Raw genomic sequence first — 22,145 nt, forward strand, 5'->3', positions numbered from 1 at the left:
AAAACTTAACTTTGCTGCTTTGAAGGTTCCTTGAATGTATCCGAAACAGGACCTCAGTTAGTTCGTCCGGGGAAAACAAAGTTACCCACTACCATTCCTTCCTGCCTCGTTGGTGGCTAGCGCCTTATGCTTTTTTTTAAAAAAAAAAAGTGTGTCAGGAATGTATTTCATGCTGTGCTTCCTCACTAGCCCTGGGGAGAGGGGACAGGGAGGGAAATTTTATTTTTGGCTCCGATGGCCACTTCGGTGTGGGGTTCAAATCCATCCAGGCACAGCTGAAGACGACCGGCCGAAGTGAAGGCCGGATTTTGAAGCTTTGCAGAATAACAAGAGATTCTTCTCTGCTTCCTGGAGCAGCATCGGTGGAACTCCCAACCTGCTTGCAACACCCAGCCCATTTCCTTATTTATTGATTACCTAAATCTGGAGAGTCCAACGATAGCCACTTTTAAGACTGGAGGACTTCAACTCCCAGAATTCCCCAGCCAGCCATGGCTGGCTGGGGAATTCTGGGAGTTGAAGTCCACTGGTCTTAAAAGTAGCCAAGATTGGACACTCCTGACCCAAATCCTTTGTGCTTTGCAGTTTTCCTCTTGTTAGGATCCACTCACTTTGTACATTTGCAGATATATTTTGTTTTTTGTTTTTTTAACAAGGACCTGCCACTCCACCCACCCACATACCCCCCCTCCCCTTTCTTTGCTGCCCAACTGAAGTGGCCTTTTGGATCCAATTCTCAAATTTTATTCATTTGGAACCGATCTCATCCCGGTTGGAAGGAATCCATTCAAAATGCGTTTTGACGTTACGATTAATTTTTGACTCCCTTTTGTCCCAACCTCCCTCCGTCCCCTCCCCATCCCCGGCAAACCCATGTTTTATTTTGTAAATATAACTGATGTTTGGAGCTTGGGTATACAAACTGTAAATAGACTTCATGTATTTGTACTAATTTGGAACCATTTTGCTGTATAGCCTTTAGGTGTGCAATGCAGATACTCTTAATCTAACTCTTGTGTATGGTAACTGCACCACTGAAATGTTAGTAAGCAAGGTGGAAAACAATAAAGATACAACTAGCGTATAAGCAAGGTGTGTGCTCGTTTTATATTGTCTTGTTTATTTACAAAGGCATGGGGGTTTTTTGGGCTACCTTTTAAATAAGATCCTTGTAGGTTTCTCAGTTGGATTCCAGTTGACTCAACTAGCCTGACTAGGTGGCTCAGTGGCTAAGACACTGAACATGTCAATCAGAAAGGACTGTGGTTCAAATCCCTAGTAAAGGTGTTGGGGGTTGGACTAGATGACCTCCAAGGTCCCTTTCAACTGTTACTGTTAACCCTATGGAGCCCCTAGAAGACACAAAGAAAAATGGAGCAGGGCAGGAGGAAAACAAACACACAGGCAATATTGTTGGTATGAGGTGTGTGCTACCCTGAATTTGGGCTGAAAAAACCGAGACTTTAGAAGTTGGTGGATTTCTCCTTTTTCAATGGGAATGAATTGAGAGTCCCCGTAGACCTAAAGTGGGGAGGGGACTCATGGCAGCCAGAATATAAAGAAAAATCACTATTAAGTCTATGGAGATTCTCAGTCGTCCAGGTGATGGTTGTCCCCAAAAGGTGCTTTTTTTTCAAGAGGTCACCGGACTTCCCTGTTTTTCTTTGAAGACCTTTCCCTTCTCACCAAGAAGTTTCTTCATCTCTTTTTAAGTCTCCTCTCCTGTTCCCACCTTCCACATGGTGAAGATGGATGGATGCAGGGGTGAAATCCAGCAGGTTCTGACAAACCAGCAGCGGAAATTTTGAGTAGTTTTGGAGAACTGGCAAATACCACCTCTGGCTAGCCCCGGAGTGGGGAGGGAATGGGGATTTTGCAGTATTCTTTCCCCTGGAGTGGGGTGGGAATGGGGGTTTTGCAGTATCCTTCCCCCAGGAGTGGGGAGGGAATGGGGATTTTGCAGTATCCTTTCCCCTGGAGTGGGGGGGAATGGGGATTTTGCAGTATCCTTTCCCCTGGAGTGGGGAGGGAATGGGGATTTTGCAATATCCTTCCCCCAGGAGTGGGGTGGGAGTGGGGATTTTGCAGTATCCTTTCCCCTGGAGTGGGGAGGGAATGGGGATTTTGCAGTATCCTTCCCCTGCCACGCCCACAGAACCGGTAGTAAAAAAAAAATTGAATTTCACCACTGGGTGGATGGATGTTAGGTGAAACGGGTGCTTAGAGATGGGTGGGCGGTGGATGAATAAGCAGGGAGAAAGATACTATTATAGACAGGTGAAACTACTCCTCCCACCCCCAATACGGGCAAGGATACCCAACCCATTTCTAGTCCCCGGCGAAAAGCGCTCCGATCTCCCGCGTAACGCCAAGAAAACGTGACGCGCGTTGCAAACCCCGAGCCCTTTTTCCGGGTCCACCTTCATTCATTCATTCATTCATTGCTGCCCGACAGGGGAGGCGGCACCGACGAGGGATGGGGCCGAAGGTGAGCCGATCCCAGGCCCTCCTTTTCCTTCTCTTTGCCACGCCCAGCCCACTTCCACCCCCGTGGGTGGTCAAGAGAAGGAGGGAGGCCGGCATGCTCCGCCTTTAAAGGGCAAGGCGCCCCGAAGCGGTGGGCCGGATCAGACCGAGGGAAGCCTCGCCTGCGAAGAGCAGCCTTTTTTTTCCCTCCTCCGCTCGCTCGCTCGCTCGCCTGCCTGTCGTCGCCATGGCCGAGTAAGTCGCGTCCGCTTCGGAGGTCTTCGGTGGTGGTGGGGGGGGGGGAAGGCGGCGTGAGGAGGACCCCCTCCCATCTCCCCAGACATGCGCAGAAACGCCACTTCCCCTGGCCCCCTTCGCTTGTCTTTACGCACCGAGCCGGGTACCAAAGGGAGGGGGAGAGGAAAGAAGGCGGGGCGGCGCTCAGCACATGCCCAGAGACCCTTACCCACCCACCCCGAGGCGCATTGGACCCTCGCAGGCGCTCGTGAGGCGAAAAGAACCGAGCGAAACAAACGCCGAATATTGTCCCCCCCACCCTCTCCAAGTTCCCTCAGGCCCCGCGGTCGGACGAAAAAGGAATCCCTCTCCACAGACTTGTCTGTCCCACCCGCTTTTCCCCCTCCGAAAAGAACGAGACAGGATGCGGGTATTGAAGCGTCTTATTGGGTCTGCCGGGCCGATGGAGACGAGGGAGGCATGCGGCGCCCCCCGGGCTAGCAGCGGCCTGAGGAGACTGAGGGAGAGCGCCAAATTGAGGCGTCTTTTTTTTTTGGCACCACCTGCTGGAGCAGGTGCCGTCTTCGCCTCAGACCCCTGAGGGGGCAGTGACTCCAGCCGCTTCGCTCTCCCCTTTAGGCGGGCTACTTTGCCCCAGACTTCTGGGGATGAGCAGTGACTTTTCCCTCAGCGCGCTTCGTTCCCCCTTCTTTCTTCCTCGCTTCTTCACTCTTCTGTCTCGTTCTCTCCCTCCTTCTTTCTTCTTCCTCATCCGCAGCTATTTCCCCGACGCTCTGAGCCTGGTCCCAACGGGAGTCCCCCTTATATACCCTTTTCCCCCCACCTCCGCTCTCACCTGATAGGTGGTTCAATTTGGGGCTCCTTTTATTGGCTCTTCCTGTTTTTTTTTTCCCCCTGACAGTTTTCTATTGGCTGACAAAGCCACACTTCAAATGTATCGTTCCATGTTAAAAAAAAAAAGTGAGGCAGAAGCTGTCAAATTAATAAATTTACCTCAGGCCAATTTCCCCCCCCCCCACACACACACACCCTAAGATTGCCATGATGGCTAAATCTTGGTTTGGTTCAGATGTGAAAGATAAACTCTGGTTTGGCTGGGCTTGGGACATGTGGGGGCTTCAGCCAGGATAGATCATCAACCATGGTTTGGATAGGTTGGTGATGTGGGTGTTAAGTCATGGCCTGCTCAGCAAACCTAGTTAACCTGAGAGAAAAAAAGATGGCCAGGATTGGCAAGAACAGAGAGGAACTGAAAAGGAAGTTATTTTAGTGGAAACTCAAGTGACCTGTAGAATTAGGGGATCCTGGCAGGCCAGTGATCATTGTATGTAAAAACCAAGGATCAAAGTAGAATCTTAACTTTTTCCTTATTTAAGAACATGATTTCAAGAGCATGATTTCAAACAGCTCCTTTTTTCACAGAAAACAATGAACCTGTGGAACTCATTGCCACAAGGCATTGTAATGGCTGCTCCCTGGAATGGGTGGTTTTTGCCAGTTTGCAGATCAAGCACAGAAAGACATTGATCTCCTCCAGATCCCAGAGAAAACCCAAGTCAATTTTTCAACCGATCCACCCAGGGCCTCTGGTTTAAGTTTTCCTTGAGAGGGAGAGAAAAAAACACCAAGCAGAGAAGCTAGGATAGGTACAGGAAAGTTCCCTCACACATAAAAAAATCATAATTTCTTGATTTTTCTGAGCTCAGACGATAGTTTACACCCTGCAAATAATCTCCTTCACTTCTGGGAAGTAAAGAATTTCTGCCTGCAATTTTTTTCCCCATCACTTCCTTGATCTCTGCAGCTGACTCGGTTTAATTCTGGAGGGCTACACCACTGTGTAGGACATGGTGTAGGGACCACAGTGTAAGGGATGCGGTGGCTCAGTGGCTAAGATGCTGAGTTTGTCGATTGAAAGGTTGGCAGTTCAGCAGTTCGAATCCCTAGTGCTGCATAATGGGGTGAGCTCCCGTGACTTGTCCCAGCTTCTGCCAACCTAGCAGTTCGAAAGCAGGTAAAAAATGCAAGTAGAAAAATAGGGACCATCTTTGGTGGGAAGGGAACAGCGTTCCGTGTGCCTTTGGCGTTGAGTCATGCCGGCCACATGACCACAGAGACGTCTTCGGACAGCGCTGGCTCTTTGGCTTTGAAACGGAAATCAGCACCGCCCCCTAGAGTCGGGAACAACTAGCACATATATGCGAGGGGAACCTTTACCTTTACCCCACCACTGATTTTGACTTCAAGCTGAGTGCCAGGGCTGAAGAGAGAGAGGAAAATAGGCTGGATTAAGAAATCCTATTTCCTTCCTGATTCTTCTTTGAGGCAAGAGGCTGTTGCAATCCAACTCCGCCTTCTGGGGATACGAGCATTTAGCAAATCCAACTTGCAACCTTCCTGAGCTTTAACTGCTTCTTATGAGTATTCTCACTTGTGTGTGTGTGTGTGTGTGTGTGTGTGTGTGTGTGTGTGCACGTGTGCACTCCAATCTCTGATGAAACTCGGTTGGTTTGGCCTAGTCCAGTGATGGCGAACAGTTTCGGCACCAAGTGCCGAAAGGGATCTTATCAGTGAGGGGATTCAATTTTTTTTACTACCGGTTCTGTGGGCGTGGCTTGGTGAGCGTGGTGTGGCGTGGCAGGGGAAGGTTACTTCAAAATCCCCATTTCCTCCCAATCAGCTGGGACTTGGGAGGCAGAGAATAGATGGGGGCGGGGCCACTCAGAGGTGGTATTTACCGGCTCTCCGAACTACTCACAATTTCCGCTACCAGTTCTCCAGAACTGGTCAGAACCTGCTGAATACCACCTCTGGAGCTCACGCGCAGGGCACCAAATGGCGAAAAGGGAGCCTGGGCCGCGATTAGGAAGAGGAGTTGCCCAGGGGGCATGTGCATGCTGAAAAATTTACTCCTGGTTTCCGGCGCATGCATGCATGCATGCGTGCTGGCTGGCAAGTCATCCGGTTACTGCCACGCATGTGCCGATCAGCTGGCCAGAGTGCATGCTCACAAAACAGCTCTTCCGGTTTCCGGCACTGCTGCAAGCACAAAAGCCAGCTGATTGTCACATGTGCATGCGCGAGGAACAATCGGCGCCGTGCATGCCAGGTGTTATGGCTCCGTGTGCCACTTTAGGCACGCGTGCCATAGGTTTGCCATCATGGGCCTACCGTGTTTCCCTGAAAATAAGACCCTGTCTTATATTTTTTTTTTAACCCTGAAATAAGTGCTTGGCCTTATTGCCATGCGCTCAAAAGCCCGATTGGGCTTATTATCAGGGGAGGTCTTATTTTGGGGTGAAACAGGGTATCTCTCTCTCTCCCTCCCTCTCTCTCTCTCTCTCTCTCTCTCTCCCTCTCTCTCTCCCCCCCCCTCTCTCTCTCTCTCCGTCTCTCTGTCTCTCTCTCTCTCTCTCCGTCTCTCTGTCTCTCTCTCTCTCTCTCTCCCTCTCTCTCTCCCCCCTCTCTCTGTCTCTCTCTCTCTCTCCCTCTTTCACTCTCCCCCTCTCCTCTCTCTCTCTCCCTCTCTCTCTCCCCCCCTCTCTCTCCCCCCCCCTCTCTCCCCCCCATCTATCTATCTATCTATCTATCTATCTATCTATCTATCTATCTATCTATCTACCGTGTTTCCCTGAAAATAAGACCCTGTCTTATATTTTTTTTGGACCCTCAAATAAGCGCTTGGCCTTATTGCCATGCGCTCAAAAGCCTGATTGGGCTTATTATCAGGGGGTGTCTTATTTTTGGGGGAAACAGGGTAGTGTGTTTTTTGCCCCCTCTTGTGCTTGCAAACCATGATCTATGGTTTAGGGTGAAGTTTAGATTGCTGTGGGAAGCCTAAGGTGAGAAGCAATGCTTATAATATAATATATAAATGTAATATTCATATACAGCGGTGGCCAAAATTGTGGAAACCTTTTGCGAAAAGTGTCTTTCTGAGGTTTGATGGCTAATAACACCACTTTTATTTGGAGCAGTACCTTACAATTATACATCAATGGAAAGAGAATTTAATCAAGAATGTCATGCAACAAAGCGTGTTCAGTTATCTGTATTCTGCGAAAAGTTACAGCCAAATAACCAGAAAAAGGAAGCACAGCTTGCTTAGGTTGATATCAGGTAGCTCTCCATCATCTGGTTGTAGCCAATGAGCACGAGTGTTTAGAGAGCCAATCAGGTGCCATCTTGTTTTGGCAATGAGCCAATCAGAACACAGTAGGATTCATTTATTGATGTCATGCATTGAAGCTCAGAGCAGGACATTCGGTCAGTGTGTTATGTCATCGCCATCAAGTTGGTTGTGGGGTTGTTTTTTTTTGCATTCTTTCATTTCGTGAGCTTGTAAAATTCCGTAATAAAATTAATGGCGCAAAGAGCTGACTGGTCGCCCACCAAGCGAAGCAAAATAGTATTATTAAGTGAACAAGGCTGCAGTTATGAAGAGATTAGAAGAAAAATGGGTGGAAACTTAACCAAAGGTGGCATTTCTAAGTTTTTGAAGAGGTATAAGGAGACTCAGTCACTAGAAAACCTCACCGGTAAAGGCAGGAAAAGGTGCACGACAGCAAGCGATGACAGAAGAATTAAGAGGCTGTGCCTACGTGACGGAAGAAAATCACCTGGGTGCATACAAGATGAAATGGCACAATGCAATGTGAAGTTGAGTGCGAGGACTGTTCGGCGCAGACTGCAGGAATTTGGCCTGAAATCTAGAATTCCACGAAAAAAAAAGCCACTTTTATCTCTCAAAGAAAGGTTGAAAAGCATGACATTCTTGATTAAATTATCTTTCCCTTCGCATATAATTTTATGGTAACTACTCAAAAAAAAAAAAAAGTCATCAAACTGGGCACCTTGCAGAAAGATAATTTACGAATAATTTGCTACTAATCCCAGTGCTGCTACTTTTGTTTTCTTTGTAGCTGGGCTTACTTGCTTGGGTAACCTAAGGACATTTCACAGGCTGCCCGCCACAGAGGGAATTAAATCTCTTTTTTTGGGGGGGGAACCAAATTTGCCATCTAAACATAATTTTTCCTCGCTTCTTTTTTTACAGAGCAGATATTGCGCTGATTGGCCTGGCGGTCATGGGTCAGAATCTCATCCTCAATATGAATGATCATGGTTTTGTGGTGAGTAAACCTTGAGTTGCAAAGATTCGGTGCAAAATGATTTGCGAGAGGCAGAAGCTGGACATTCAGGGGTGGGCTGCTGGGGGTTCGCAGGGATCCGGGAGAAACTCTAGCTAAGATTCTGTGCAGTTCGGAGAACCCCCAAATCCCATTCCTGGCTGGCCCCGCCCATCCCGCCCCTCCCCTCCCAGGAGTCCCCACGTGGCCTGTTTTGGATGCAGGTAAGTGCAGGGTGTGTGCAGAGGCTCGGGGAGGGCGAAAAAAGGGCCTACCGGAAGTTCGGGAAGTGCCTCCGGAGCCTGGGGAGGACGTTTTTGCCCTCCCGGAGGCTTGAGGAAAGCCTCCGGAGTCTGGGGAGGGGAAAAAGCTCCCCCCTCCGCAGCCTTGGTGCAGGAGGCCGACTAGGCCACACCCACCATGGCCACGCCCACCCAGCAACCGGGCAGAGAACCCCTTGCTAAAATTTTTGAAGCCTACCCCTGTGGACATTCCTCAGATCAGATGTCTGTGAGATGAGGCTTCAATAACTTTGTGGTGATAAATTCCACCATAGGTGGAATTCTTTTATAAACATCTTTTTCTTCTATGTCAACTATAGCTTTTCAATCTTGGTTTTAGGCATCTGATAGCATTGTTATGGCCACATTAAAGAATATAAGCCCTGAAAATCAATAATCACTTTCCTATTGGCTTTATAATAAGGATGCTATTTAAGAAAAACAAAGAGGAAGTCCTTTAAAAAGGAATATTTCTCTCATTCTCTTGCCTTGGAATATTTATCTGTAAAATGTAGCTTGACTCACTTCCTTGAGCTCTCTCCTCAATTAGACGTTCTGCAGCTGAGCCTGCAGTGTGATTGTGAAGCAGAGGGCACAAATCACGCAAAAAGTAATAATTTTGTTTCTGTGTAACTAATTCATAAATAAGTATAATTCAGCAAATGAGCAATAAATAATTTTTTGCCAGGGGAAAGGGGAGATAGGAAAATGCAGTTGATCGTTCAGGAAAGATTTTCCTAGTCTGCAACAAGAAAGTAGGGAAAATAGGCTTTTTAAATAATTGCATTTCTGAAGTTTCTGGTTTCTTCTTCAACTTTTTCTTCCTTTCATTGCCCAGGTATGTGCTTTTAACCGGACAGTTTCCAAGGTGGATGATTTCCTTGCCAATGAGGCCAAGGGCACCAAAGTGATTGGAGCACACTCCTTAGAGGAAATGGTCTCAAAACTGAAAAAACCCCGTCGTGTCATGCTTCTGGTCAAGGCCGGAAGCGCCGTGGATGACTTCATCAACAAGTTGGTAAGGAAACCCCTCCAAGATGCCAGCTGCCCCTTGTAATGCTGGTTTGGGTTTGATATACCTAGCAAATAAATAGGAGTGGCCAAAAGAGGCTGTGTGGACACCTTGGTGTCAGGCTTCCGACGGATGACCTAATTAAATCATGAGCCTCGAGCCAAGCTTCAAAAGAAATCCAGTTATTTATTAGGAGCTTCATGTCGGCATGTTCCAAGTGAAGCCAACTCTGACCCCACGTAATTTATGGCCCAGACTTGACCCTGTTTCCCTCCTCCCCCCAGGGTGTGTCATCAGTCACATTCGCCAATGGAGCAATTTCGCGGGTTGTAGTGATCACTCCCCTCCGGCCGCTGTGGGTAACCCTGGGAGACAGCCTTGAGAAAAATATGTCTGGAGTGTGAAAAATATGTGTGGAGTTTTTGACCTCCATGGTGCTTTGCCGTTTTCCCATCCCCCTTGCCTATGACAACTCGAGAGCAGGCCAGGGATGCTTTGCGAGTTGACACTTGGGACCAACAATTGTGGCTCGTCCTACATGTATTACAGTTTCTCCCTATTCTCCTAATGCTGCTCCATTTCACAGATAGTCCTCGACTTACGATCACAGTTGAGCCCAAAATTTCCGTTGCTGAGCAAGATTTTTTTTTAAGCGGGTTCCCCCCCCCCCCAATGTTACAACCTGTCTTGCCACAGTTCTTAAGCGAATCACTGCGGTTGTTAAGTTAGTCACACAGTTGTTCAGTGAATCTGACCTCCCCGTTGACTTTGCTTGTCAGAAAGTCGTAAAAAGGGGATCACGTGACTTGGTCTTTTTAGCTGATCCACAAAAAATGTCCTCCTTGTGTTTTCAGGTGCCGCTGCTTTCTCGTGGGGATATCATTATTGATGGAGGAAATTCGGAGTATAGAGATACCACGGTAGGTCTCTGCTAGCCAATTCTTCTTCCATGGATTTTTTTTTTGGGGTGGGGGGACTCCTCAGAAATGAACCTGTGTTCTGGGCTCGTCTCACTTGAAAAATATTGAATTGTTTAGAATCTGCTTTTGTCTCTTTCAAAAGAAGGTGTCAGGGTTCCGACAGATGCCCTAATTAAATCATGAGCCTCGAGCCAAGCTTCAAAAGAAATCCATTTATTTATTAGGAGCTTCATGTCGGCATGTTCCAAGTGAAGCCAACTCTGACCCCACGTAATTTACAACCCAATCTTGACCCTGTTTCCCCCCCTTCCCCCAGGGTTTGTCATCAGTCACATTCGCCAACGGGAGCAATTTTGTGGGTTGTAGAGATCACTCTCCTCCTGCCCGCTGTGGGTAACCATGGGAGACAGCCTTGAGAGAGATATGTCTGGAATGTGCTTTTGTTTTTGGCTGCGGTGCTGCTTTGCCGTTTTCCCATCCCCCTTGCCTATGGCAAGTGGAGAGCAGGCCAGGGATGCTTTGGAAGTTGACAGAAGGTCTCTTTGGTTGAACAGCTTTTGAGGCCTTGTTGGACAAGCCCACCTCCACTAAGCCAAGCTCAGGGAATTCATGATACGCTTAACATTTCAGCTGCTTTTTTTTTCTTTTTTTAGAAAATTTCCTTTTCTTTAAGCCCAACTAACTTCCACGGACGTGGGAGATGAGCACGATCTCAGCCATCTTCCCCAGTTCAGAAAGGAAGTTTATAAAGAGAAGCAACTGCTTCCTCAGATCTGGACTTTCTGGTTTTTCTTTGAAGACGTTTAGCTGAAGAAGCTTCTTGGATGAGAAGCTAAATGTCTTCAAAGGAAAACCAGAAAGTCTAGTTGCCTCTTGAAAAAAAAAAACACCTTTGGGACAACTATGACCTGGAGGACTGAGAATCTCCATAGACATTTATGATTTATAAAGATAAATGCTTCATTCTGAATTCGAAAAATTAGTTTCTCCTTGGCAATCCTCTTTTTCTCATTTTCTCTGCCCCCCCTTTTTTTCCCCCCCGTTTTAGAGACGCTGCAAGGAACTCAAGGAAAAAGGCATCCTGTTTGTGGGGAGCGGAGTAAGTGGGGGTGAAGAAGGAGCCCGATACGGACCCTCTCTTATGCCAGGGGGAGCGAAAGAAGCATGGTACGTATTTCAGATGGTTGCCATAACTATTCCCTCGTCCTTTATCTTAAGGCTGCTAGGAATTAGAGGCTGGCAGGAGTTAAGATATGCTGATGACATAGTTCTGCTTGCCAGTAAGCATGAAGACCTTCAGTTCAGTGGCGAAATCCTCCGTGGTTTGCCACCAGTTTGCTGCCCGCGCATGCAGAAAAAGGACGCTTAACAAGGTAAGTAGAACGGGGGGTGGAACAGCTGTGCCGCGCGATTTAGATTAGCTAGAAAGCAGGATTTCCTGCTTTCTAGCGAATATAAATCGTGCGGCACAGCTGATCGTCAGAAATGCCGGTTGGATTTCACCACTGCTTCAGTTCCTCATCAAGAGAGTCACAGAAATATCTGAAAAATACGTCTTGAAGCTTAACACCTCAAAACCCAAGATCACGGTCGTCAGCAAACAACCCATTAATTTACCACCGATAACTTCGGAAGGAATACCACTAGAAAAAGTTGAAAGGACCACGTATCTCGGTTCTAATTTGCATGGGACATGAGCACTGAAGTAAAGACAAGGACAGAGAAAGCTCGAACAGCATTCTTCGAAATGAAAAAAGTCTTCTGCAGTCACGACATAAGCCTAAGACTGAAAATCAGGCTTCTCAGATGCTACATCTTTTCTATCCTGGTCTACAGAGTGGAGAGCTGGATTTTTGACAGAAAACCACTCAAAGAGACTAGAAGCATTTGAAATGTGGATTTACAGGCGGCTGTTACGTATAAGCTGGGTCGACAAAATCAGAAATGAGGAGGTGATAAGCCGCTTGGAAAAGCCAAAGGAAATCATCAAAACTATAAAAAAAGCAAAAAGTTAGAATATTTCAGACATGTGATGCGACACCCAGAAAAATACAGCATCCTTCACTTAATCCTCCAAGGAAAGATTGAAGGCAAACGAGGTCCAGGCAGAAGAACATCATGGCTTCAAAACCTAAGGGACTGGTTTGGACAAAACTCAGCAGCACTTTTTACACATGGCTGTTGACAAAAATAGGATCGCCAACATGATTGCCAACATCCGATGACGGATATGGCACAAGAAGGAGAAGGAGGAGGAGGAAGAGGAAGACGTGGAGGAGAAGAAGAAGAAGAAAAAGGAGGAGGAGGAGGAAGAGGGAGGAGGAGAAGAAGGTGGAGGAGGAGAAGCAGAAGACAAGGAGGAGAAGAAGGAGAAGGAGAAGAGGAGGAGAAGAAGGAGGAGGAGGAAGAAGAGGAAGAGAAGGAGGAGGAGGAGGAGAAGAAGGAAGAGGAGGAGGAGAAGCAGAAGATGAGGAGAAGGAGAGGAGGAGGAGAAGGAGAAGAAGAAAAAGGAGGAGGAGGAGAAGAAGGAGGAAGAAGAGGAGGAGGAGGAGGAGGTAGTTGAGTGCATTTTACTAACACCTGTCCCTGCTTTCTTCCTTTCCAGGCCTCACATCAAGACAATATTTCAGAGCATCGCAGCCAAAGTAGGAACTGGGGAACCATGTTGTGATTGGGTGAGTCTTTCTACTGAAGGCCTTCAGATTTTATATAGGTTGTCCTCAACTTACGGCTACCATTGAGCCCACAATTTTTGTTGCTAAGTGGGGGCAAGTTAAGTGAGTTTTGCCCCATTTTATCACGCTGCTTGGGGCTGAAAAACAGCTGATAGTTGGAGTGAGCCCCAGTGACTAAAGCAGGCGAAGGGGTAAGAGAAGGCAGCAGCTGTTCCGGGTAGCCATTTTGGGCACCGCATGCTGGGTTATATTCGGAGTATAAGACGCACCCAAATTTTCAGCCTCTTTTAGGAGGGGAAACAAGTGCGTCTTATACTCTGAAAAATATGGTAAGTCTAAATGCTATTGTTACTGCTACTTCTGTTCAGCTGGGTTGCATTTATGTAAGATGAAGAAACTGGCTGGAAAATGGGGGAAAGATTCAAGTTTGAGCACTAGCCACGCACTGGTGTGACTGTTGCTCTCAGAGTTGATTCATTTCTTCAACTTGCATATTCTTCACGAGTGGGTCCTGAACCCCGATGAAAAAATTACTGATGTGGTTCCTTCTTCGTCGTGCCCAACAGGTGGGAGATGAAGGAGCCGGGCATTTCGTGAAGATGGTACATAACGGGATCGAGTACGGTGACATGCAGCTGATTTGCGAGGCTTACCACCTTATGAAAGACGTGCTGGCCATGGACCACGACGAGATGTCCAAGGTGGGTCAGAGACGCAGTTGGGAACGGAGCAAGGTGGGGGTTATTGTAAGGTCTAAATGACTCGAGAGAGAGAGGGCGTCCATTCTGAAATGACGCCGCTTGATGGATAGATGGGTAGTTTATGCCTTCCAAGTAGGATGAAGGAGAAACACAACCAGGCTAACTTGGTTTATTCTTCTTTTTTTTTATAATTTTTATTCAACATTTTTCACATTTAAAATCACAGTTACACTTTTACAGCTTCCCGTTATCGGATTTTTTTCTTAAATTCATCATCTCCTTCATCTTATTGTGCACATATACATTCTTATTTCTTAAGTATTTATTTATCTAATATATATACAATATATACATAACTACTACACTCTAAATATATATATATTTCCTTCTATTGTCTTCTCTTAACATTCAGTATACATTGATTTTAGACTTCTTTTCCAGCCGGTTATACCACCTATTCCCATGTCTCATAATCTACTGTTTCCTCTCTGTCCCTCAATTCCATCGTTAATTTATTCATTTCTGTGCATTCTAGCACCTTTTGTATAATCGTTGTATTTGATGGAGCGTGTTGTTGTTTGCAATTTTAGGCAAATGATATTCGCCGTAATTATATGTAGGATAAGCAGGGGTGAAATCCAGCAGGTTCTGGAGAACCGGTAGAGGAAATTTTGAGTAGTTCGGAGAACCGGCAAATACCACCTCTGTCTGGCCCCAGAGTAGGGTGAGAATGGAGATTTTGCAATATCCTTCCCCCAGGAGTGAGAAGGGAATGGGGATTTTGCAGTATCTTTCCCCTGAAGTGGGGTGGGAATGGAGATTTTGCAGTATTCTTCCCCTGCCACACCCACCAAGCCACGCCCAGAAAACCAGTAGTAAAAAAATTTGGATTTCACCACTGAGCGTAAGGTATTAAATTTCTATACCCATCTTTCCTTAACTTGGTTTATTCTAAGGCAGCATTAACAAATCCAAAAGGACAAATCTTACAGGCTGAGAACTTAAGAGGGACATCTCTGAATTTCTTTTTCTGTCCATTACGCAGCTGAGGGCTACGGCCTCGCTTATCTGACCATTCCCTAGGCAGCGTCTTCTCCCTCCCTGGAAGCAGAGGGCTAAATGGAAGGAAAGAAGGAAAGATAAATGGAGAGAAGAATAAATGGAGGGGAAAAGGAAAGGAAGGAAGGAAGGAGAGGGTTTATAGAAGGTTTTAGAATAACGGAGTTGGAAGGGACCTTGGAGGTCTTCTAGTCCAACCCCCTTAGTCAAGCTCCCTCCCAAAAGACACAGCCCCCCAATTCCGAAAAGGGATCTGTTTGTCTTTCGGCCTCTTTAAGCCAAGTTTTATCAGCAAGGCCTGGTAACCTTCCATAGAGGTTTATCGCGAGATCCCGCTCTAATTTTGCAGCATTAATGCTACCGCAAGTCCACACAAGCCCAGGAGCTGCAAAAGTTCAGGTCTGTTTCCAGACACCCCCCCCGAACTAACATGCAACAAGAGATGGGGGGAGAAGGAAGGAAGAAAGGAAAGGAAAGGAAAGGAAAAGAAAGGAAAGGAAAGGAAAGGAAAGGAAAGGAAAGGAAAGGAAAGGAAAGGAAAGGAAAGGAAAGGAAGAGGAGGGAAGGAAAGGAAAGGAAAAAAAGGAAAGGAAGAGGAGGGAAGGAAAAGAAAGGAAAAGGAAAGGAAGGGAAGTAAGGAAAGGAAAGGAAAGGAAAGGAAAAAGGGAAGGAAAGGGAACGAAAGGGAAGAAAGGGAAGGGAAAAGAAAGGAAGAGGAGGGAAGGAAAGGAAAGGGAAGGAAAGGAAAGGAAAGGAAGAGGAGGGAAGGAAAGGAAAGGAAAAAGGGAAGGGGAGGGAAGGAAAGGGAAGGAAAAAAGGAAGGGAAGGGAAGGAAAGGAAAGGGAAGGAAAGGAAAAAGGGAAGGGAAGAAAGGAAAGGAAGAGGAGGGAAGGAAAGGAAAGGAAAGGAGGAGAAGGGAGGTAAGGAGAAGGAAGGCAGGAAAAAAAGAAGGAAATATTGTACATAATCATAGACCAGCATGTCCACAGAATAACAGAGTTGGAAGGGACTTTGGAGGTCATCTTGTCCACCCTACCCCACCCCACCCGCCCCCATTTTTCTACAATAGATTAATTGATTGACCATGGCCACATCATGTCCTTAGATACCTCTTCTAAATTGGGTAAGATAACTTTCCAGAAACTTACTGGAAGGATGGAAGGAGATTTCCTTGGGCCCAGCAAATGCAGGACTGACTTCCCCTCCCACCCCCCCTCTTTCCTTTCCCAGGTGTTCCAGGAGTGGAATAAGACCGAGCTGGATTCCTTCCTGATTGAAATCACAGCTGACATCTTGAAATTCCGTGACACGGATGGAAAACACTTGCTTCCTAAAATTAGGGACAGCGCCGGACAGAAAGGAACGGGAAAATGGACAGCGATTTCTGCTTTGGAATACGGCGTTCCCGTTACTCTTATAGGTGGCTTACCTTTGCTCTGCATATTTGCTATTTTGCAAACCTCTTTTGCAGTTAAGGAAATGAGACTTTTTAAACCTTCCTCTGATTAACACTGCATCCTTCTTTTCTTTTTGGGGACACGCCCAATTTTTGGGGGAGATTTGTTTAGTTTCTTTCTCCACCCCTCATTAAAATACCCCCAACATAATTCTGGTCTGCTTGAGAAAAGGCTGCAATTTGGAGAGAAGCTGGGCTGCCAAACAAGTGAATTTCTATTGTTGCTGTTTTTTTTTTTTTTCTCACCTGTTATCAGCATGACTTGCAGGTTCCTGAAAGATGATGATTCATTCTTCCTCAGCAAAGGAGCGGTTTTGCTGGCATGGAGGAAATTAATGTGCCTGACTGCGAAGAACATAAATCTGCAGGATTTTTTTAAAAAAAAAAACTTTTGATTTAGGGAGATGGAAGGACATGTTTACGCATTGGGTCCTGAATGGACCCCTTACGTTGATGCACCAGAGAGGGAGGGAATCGTAAACCATCACAGGCGTACAAAAGCTAACAAAATTGAAAAAATAGCAGAGCTTAACCTTAAAACTTAGCTTTTAAATGAAGTGGTTGAGCCAGTGGTGTAAACCGGTGGTACTGAACCTGTTTGGTACCGGTTTCGTGGGAGATAATTTGGGGTTGGGTGGGAAGGAGGAGTGCATAACCTAGATCCCATATTTCACTCCCTGCCGCTCACCTCCAGCTGTGCAGTCCAGTTCGTAACAGGCCACGGACCGGTACCAATCCGTGGCCCCATGGTTGGGGATCCCTGCTGTAAACCACTCTTTTTGCGTGTATATTTTAACTGGAGGCTATTATTACCCTGTTTCCCCGAAAATAAGACCCTGTCTTATATTTTTTTGAACCCCGAAATAAGCGCTTGGCCTTATTTTCAAGGAGGTCTTATTATTTTGGGGCGCGTGGAGGAAACAAAAGGAAATGGCGGGGACCTGCTACGCATGTGTTTAAATATTTTCAGGGAGGGCTTATTTTCAGGGGGGGCTTATTTTAGTGCATGCGCTCAAAAGCCCAGTTGGGCTTATTATCAGGGGATGTCTTATTTTAGGGGAAACAGGGTCTTCTAAATTTATACCCGGTTTCCCCGAAAATAAGACATCCCCTGATAATTAAGCCCAATCGGGCTTTTGAGCGCATGCGCTAAAATAAGCCTCCCCCCGAAAATAAGCCCTTCCTGAAAATACTTAAACGCAGAGCTGGAAATCAGGTAAGACGGCAAGAGGAGCCCCGTCTTGCTCTACGTGCCCCAAAATAATAAGACCTCTCTGAAAATAAGGCCAACTGCTTATTTCGGGGTTCAAAAAAATATAAGACAGGGTCTTATTTTTGGGGAAACACAGGTAGCAAAGATTAAGCTAGGTTTTATTTCCCTTTCGCTGCGACAACATAGCTGCAAATGAACCTGAAATAAGTTTTAGCAAGAAAGCACATGTGTTATTGTTTGTAATTTGATTATCTGGCTTGGTTATGTTTACAATTCCTTTTAATGCCTTTCCTTAGTAGAGTAAATCGAGTTGCTTTTTTGAAATGTAGCCCTGTTCAGTTTGAAATTGCCGGTGGTGCACGCGATGGAGTTTTGGTCTTTAACTTGGAGTGGTCAGGAATAATTTGGTTTTTTTGTTTTTTCCTTTCAAAAAGGAGAAGCTGTTTTTGCCCGGTGTTTGTCTTCGCTCAAGGACGAAAGGATGCAAGCCAGCAAACTTTTGAGTGGTCCCAAAGCAAAGGCGTTTAGTGGGAATAAGGCAGAGTTTCTGGAGGACATTCGTAAAGTGAGTTCACGGCTTTTCCTGTCAGTGGGCCTGATCCCTTGTTGGAGCTTTGGTATTTTATGAAAGTGATGGTAAGAGGGATTTGGGCTGGAACACAAACCAGACCAGCCTCCCTCAATATGGCTCTCTCCATAATTCATTGATTCCATAACATGTTGAAAATTAGAGGCATATTTTATCTCAGCTGCAGAACTCTGGAGGACCATGTGGTGGCAGTAATTAGAGTTTGCTGCGGTTTTCTGCTGCCATCTAGTGGTAGATTAAAGTAAGGATTATAATCTTAAATATCTGAAGGGCATCATTGAAGGAAGATGGTCTGGTTTGTGGCTCAGCAAGATGTTTTATTTTATAGGACAAACTGTTTTATGATCTGAAGATACCCCAGACCTAACTTTGCTGAGGTCCTTCCTAAATCTTGGTTTGCCATCACTCTGAATCATAAGATGGCTAGTTTGGGAGCAGGGGAGGTATTCGGCATAATTTGTGAATTTATTATTGCTTAGTAAGATGTGTTCATCGATGGCTTACTTTGCAAACTGTGGTTAGTCAGAATCAAAGTCCTTTCTTTTGGTTATGGATCATCATGGTTTAAAAGACATCATGGTTAATATTGTGCAGGCATGCCATTCTCTTAACTTGTGTCCTTCCTATAGGCCCTCTATGCTTCCAAGATCATTTCCTATGCCCAGGGCTTCATGTTACTGAGGCAAGCCGCCAAGGAGTTTGGCTGGACCTTAAATTATGGCGCGATTGCATTGATGTGGCGTGGAGGCTGCATCATCAGGAGGTAAGCCAGAAACAGGAAAACGATTGGAGGATGTACATTCAGTGGCAAAAGCTCTGAGTACAACCCAGACTAACCATTCCGGTCAAACGTTCTGGAAATATTGTCAAAATGGGGCTGACAACATTCCACAACGGTGAAAGAAAATCGAAGAGTTGCCATGTGTGAATAGGTGACAGTATAAATTTTCCAAATAGATAAAAATCTAAATCTAAATCTGGCAAAAATCTTAACAGACTTGGATCTCATCGGTTTAACATTCTGAGGCTTCCACCTTAATTCATTTCAATATTTCTTAAATGGCTATTTTTATATATTTCCTGGGCAGCGTTTTCCTGGGCAAAATCAAAGAAGCTTTCGACCGAACTCCCGACCTGCAAAATTTACTCCTAGATGTCTTTTTTAAGACGGCAGTGGAGAATTGTCAGGTGGGTAACTTCATGAAGACTTTTCTGGCTGGGAATCCTGGGACTTGAAGTCCGTCCGTCTTAAAATTAATTTTTCTGCACTTTTGTCTTTTCCCAAGGACTCATGGCGACGTACAATTAGCACGGGGGTCCAGATGGGAATCCCGATGCCCTGTTTCACCACAGCATTAGCGTTTTATGATGGGTACAGACATGGCACTTTGCCCGCTAACCTAATTCAAGTGAGTAACTTACGAATCGAGTCTGATGTTAAACTCATTTCGATTCCTAATTTCTTTTTTCTATCCACAGCTTGTTGAATCCCATCTTAACTCTGATTCTCAATACCGTGTTTCCCCGAAAATAGGACCCTGTCTTATATTTTTTTTGGCTTTATTTTCAGGGAGGTCTTATTATTTTGGGGTGCATGGAGGAAACCAGAGGAAATGGCAGGGACTGACTGCACATGCATTTAAATATTTTTGGGGAGGGCTTATTTTCAAGGGAGTGCTTATTTTAGTGGCAAGCGCTCAAAAGCCTGATTGGGATTTATTATCAGGGGATGTCTTATTTTAGGGGAAACAGGGTAGAAGTGTAATTATATTTTGGAAGACTTTATTTTCTTTGTTTGCAGTGTTTCTTTGTGGGTCTAATTGTTATCTCAAACAATGACTCCTCCGGGTGCCGTTGACCAAACAATGCCGACTGGCAGTCCCCAAGGGGAGAGCCTTCTCTGTGGGGGCACCTACTATCTGGAACGAGCTCCCCCCGGAGATACGGAGGATCCCGGATCTGCGCACCTTCCGCCGCGCTCTAAAGACCTTATTATTTCACCAGGCGGGCCTGGCCTAATTTTCTCCCTCTTTTATAAAAGATTTTTAATTTTTTAATATCTTTTAGTATTTTGTATATTCAAATTTTAAAATTGGTTTTAAATAGTTCGGGGTTTTAATTTGTCTGGGCCAAAACTATTTAATTTGATTTTAATTCTACTTTTAAATTTTGTATGTATGTGTTTTATTGTTTGGCTGTGCACCGCCCTGAGTCCTTCGGGAGTAGGGCGGTATAGAAATCAAATAAATATATATATATAAATATAAAGAAGAACAAAAAGGGGGGGGATGTTAATAAATCTAGAACCCCATTGGGAAAGCTCCATAAACCAGAGGATCCTTCAGAGGCGTGGACTTCAATTCCCAGAATTACTTAACCAACTAAGAATTCTGGGAATAGAAACCAACTTTTTGGAAGCAGGGGTGAAATGCTACCGGTCGGGCGAACTGGTAGCGGCGCGGCTGGTGGTTCGGGGAACCAGTAGCGGGGGCAGCACGAGGCTCCGCCCACCGGCCAACATCATTACTTCCTGGTTTTAACCAGGAAGTAACCTGTTTTTTACCCTATGCACAAATCGCGCATGCATGGAGCGCGCACTTCCGAACCGGTAGGGAAGGTAAGTAGATTTCATCCCTGCTTGGAAGCCACCATCTGGTCAATTTTGGTTTACAGCAGTGGTTGTGCGAATGCAATCTTGGTCAGTGTTAGTTCTTTTGTTGTGAACGGTCTAAGTCTCAAGTTGTCAACTCAAAATGTTGTGCATTTTCTGTCTCTTAGGCTCAGCGGGATTATTTCGGGGCCCACACCTACGAATTGTTGTCAAAACCGGGCGAATTTGTTCACACCAACTGGACGGGGCACGGGGGCTCTGTCTCATCTTCGTCCTATAACGCCTAGAGGACAGAAACCCCATGAAAGCTACATAGAGGGAGTCTCCAAAGCTTTGGGCATTTCTGTAGATGTCCAGTTTTAGCTTTTATTTTCTATTATTATTATTTTTTTTGTAAAGACATTCTTATGATGTCTTAGGCAAAAAGCCAGAAATAAAATGGATGGAATAAAATGGAATTCTGCTGAAATAAATGCTTGTTTCCAATTCATCTTCGCTTTTTTTAATCCCTTGAGATCGTAGCAATTTGGAAGAAGGTCTTGATGTACAGAAACAAGAATTAAAGCTGGGCAAAGGGGCAGGGATGATGGGATTTGTAGTTAGCCCCTCCAATCCTTGGCTGGCTTGTTTATTAGCATATCAGCATACCAATTAGCATACCAGATCCTGTTATCTGGTCTTCAGTCCCAAAATTGCCCTGGTAATCTCGAATGTCTTGGACTACAGTTCCCCATTTACTACCAGAGGTGGCCCAGGATGATGGACCATGTATTGCTACATGGATGGGATCGTCCAAGCAAAAAATTTAAAAAATAGGAATCAGGTTTCTTGAACACAGAAAACCACTGTTAAAAGTAATTTCTACTATTCTTAGTAGTAACATGCTTCAAATAAACATGTTCATCATCCAACAAAAATAAAAATAATAAATTGAAAACAAACCCTCAAAAGGGCAGAGTCTGGGCCACTACGTTTTTAGCTGCCTTCGGTTTTTCTGTCTTCTTTTTGACTGTTGACCCGATTAAAAGGAATTATTTGGCTTTATTTAAGAGGGAGACCGGCAGAGACTACGCTGAAAGCAAATTTGGGAAAAAAGTTTTTTTAAAAAATGATAAGCAAAAGCAAATGTAATCATTTTTATTTTATATGGTTTACTTCTGGCATTCATATATACACACTTTTATCCTTTGGATTTTACTTTATTTCATTTTTATTCTTTACATTTTGTTTCATTTACATTTTTAATCCTTTTTTACTTTACATCCTTTCCTATTTTTCTTAAAATTTCCTAAATTTCCTTCCCTTAACATTTTCACTTTCATCCTCTTGGATGCAAGAAAATAGAAAGTGCCCCTAAAAGGATAAAAAAAGAAAGTAAAAGAAAACATAAAGAAAAGATTGTGAAAGAAAATATACGTTTCATATTCTTTCCTTTAGAATCCATATTTTAATATTTCATTTACACTCCCATCCTTTTTTATTTTCTCTTTATTTACCTTTTGGTTTTGATTCAATTCTACATTATATTATTAGGAAGAGATTGGACAATCCTTTTGTCTGAAATGATATATAGGGTAGAATAGAATAGAATAGAATAGGAATGGAATGGAATAGAATAGAATAGAATAGAATAGAATAGAATAGAATAGAACAGAATAAGGAAATAGAATAGAATAAGGAAATAGAAATAGAAATAGAATAGAATAGAATAATTAGAATTGGAAATAAATTAAAATAGAATAGGAATGGAATAGAATAGAATAGAATAGAATAAG

At 44.9% G+C, this 22,145-nt stretch overlaps 1 protein-coding gene across 2 annotated transcripts; it reads left to right on the forward strand.

Moving 5' to 3' along the window:
* Positions 1–2,609: 2,609 nt before the first annotated feature.
* Positions 2,610–20,860, forward strand: PGD (phosphogluconate dehydrogenase). Of its 2 annotated transcripts, none has more exons than XM_070956075.1 (13): positions 2,610–2,721; positions 7,781–7,856; positions 8,973–9,152; positions 10,001–10,066; positions 11,115–11,233; positions 12,672–12,741; positions 13,308–13,442; positions 15,732–15,921; positions 17,605–17,735; positions 18,389–18,522; positions 18,848–18,947; positions 19,046–19,168; positions 20,538–20,860. In XM_070956075.1, the coding sequence occupies exons 1-13, from the start codon at positions 2,714–2,716 to the stop codon at positions 20,655–20,657; spliced, it is 1,452 nt and encodes a 483-aa protein (XP_070812176.1). In that variant the 5' UTR covers positions 2,610–2,713; the 3' UTR covers positions 20,658–20,860. The 2 variants fall into 2 exon arrangements, with proteins under 2 accessions (XP_070812176.1, XP_070812177.1); XM_070956076.1 differs by lacking the exon at positions 2,610–2,721 and adding an exon at positions 7,088–7,479.
* Positions 20,861–22,145: the final 1,285 nt, after the last annotated feature.

Source organism: Pituophis catenifer, unplaced genomic scaffold, assembly GCF_029215685.1.
Source record: "Pituophis catenifer annectens isolate HBS135680 unplaced genomic scaffold, rPitCat1.0.hap2 SCAF_18, whole genome shotgun sequence".
Lineage (NCBI taxonomy): Eukaryota > Metazoa > Chordata > Lepidosauria > Squamata > Colubridae > Pituophis > Pituophis catenifer.

Coding starts and splice junctions, on each gene's coding strand:
- PGD (XM_070956076.1), top strand. CDS start 7,088: ATGGCGCAAAGAGCTGACTGGTCGCCCACCAAGCGAAGCAAAATAGTA. Junction 7,480..7,780: donor CTTTTATCTCTCAAAGAAAG/GTTGAAAAGCAT, acceptor CTTTTTTTACAG/AGCAGATATTGCGCTGATTG. Junction 11,234..12,671: donor GGGGGAGCGAAAGAAGCATG/GTACGTATTTCA, acceptor CTTCCTTTCCAG/GCCTCACATCAAGACAATAT.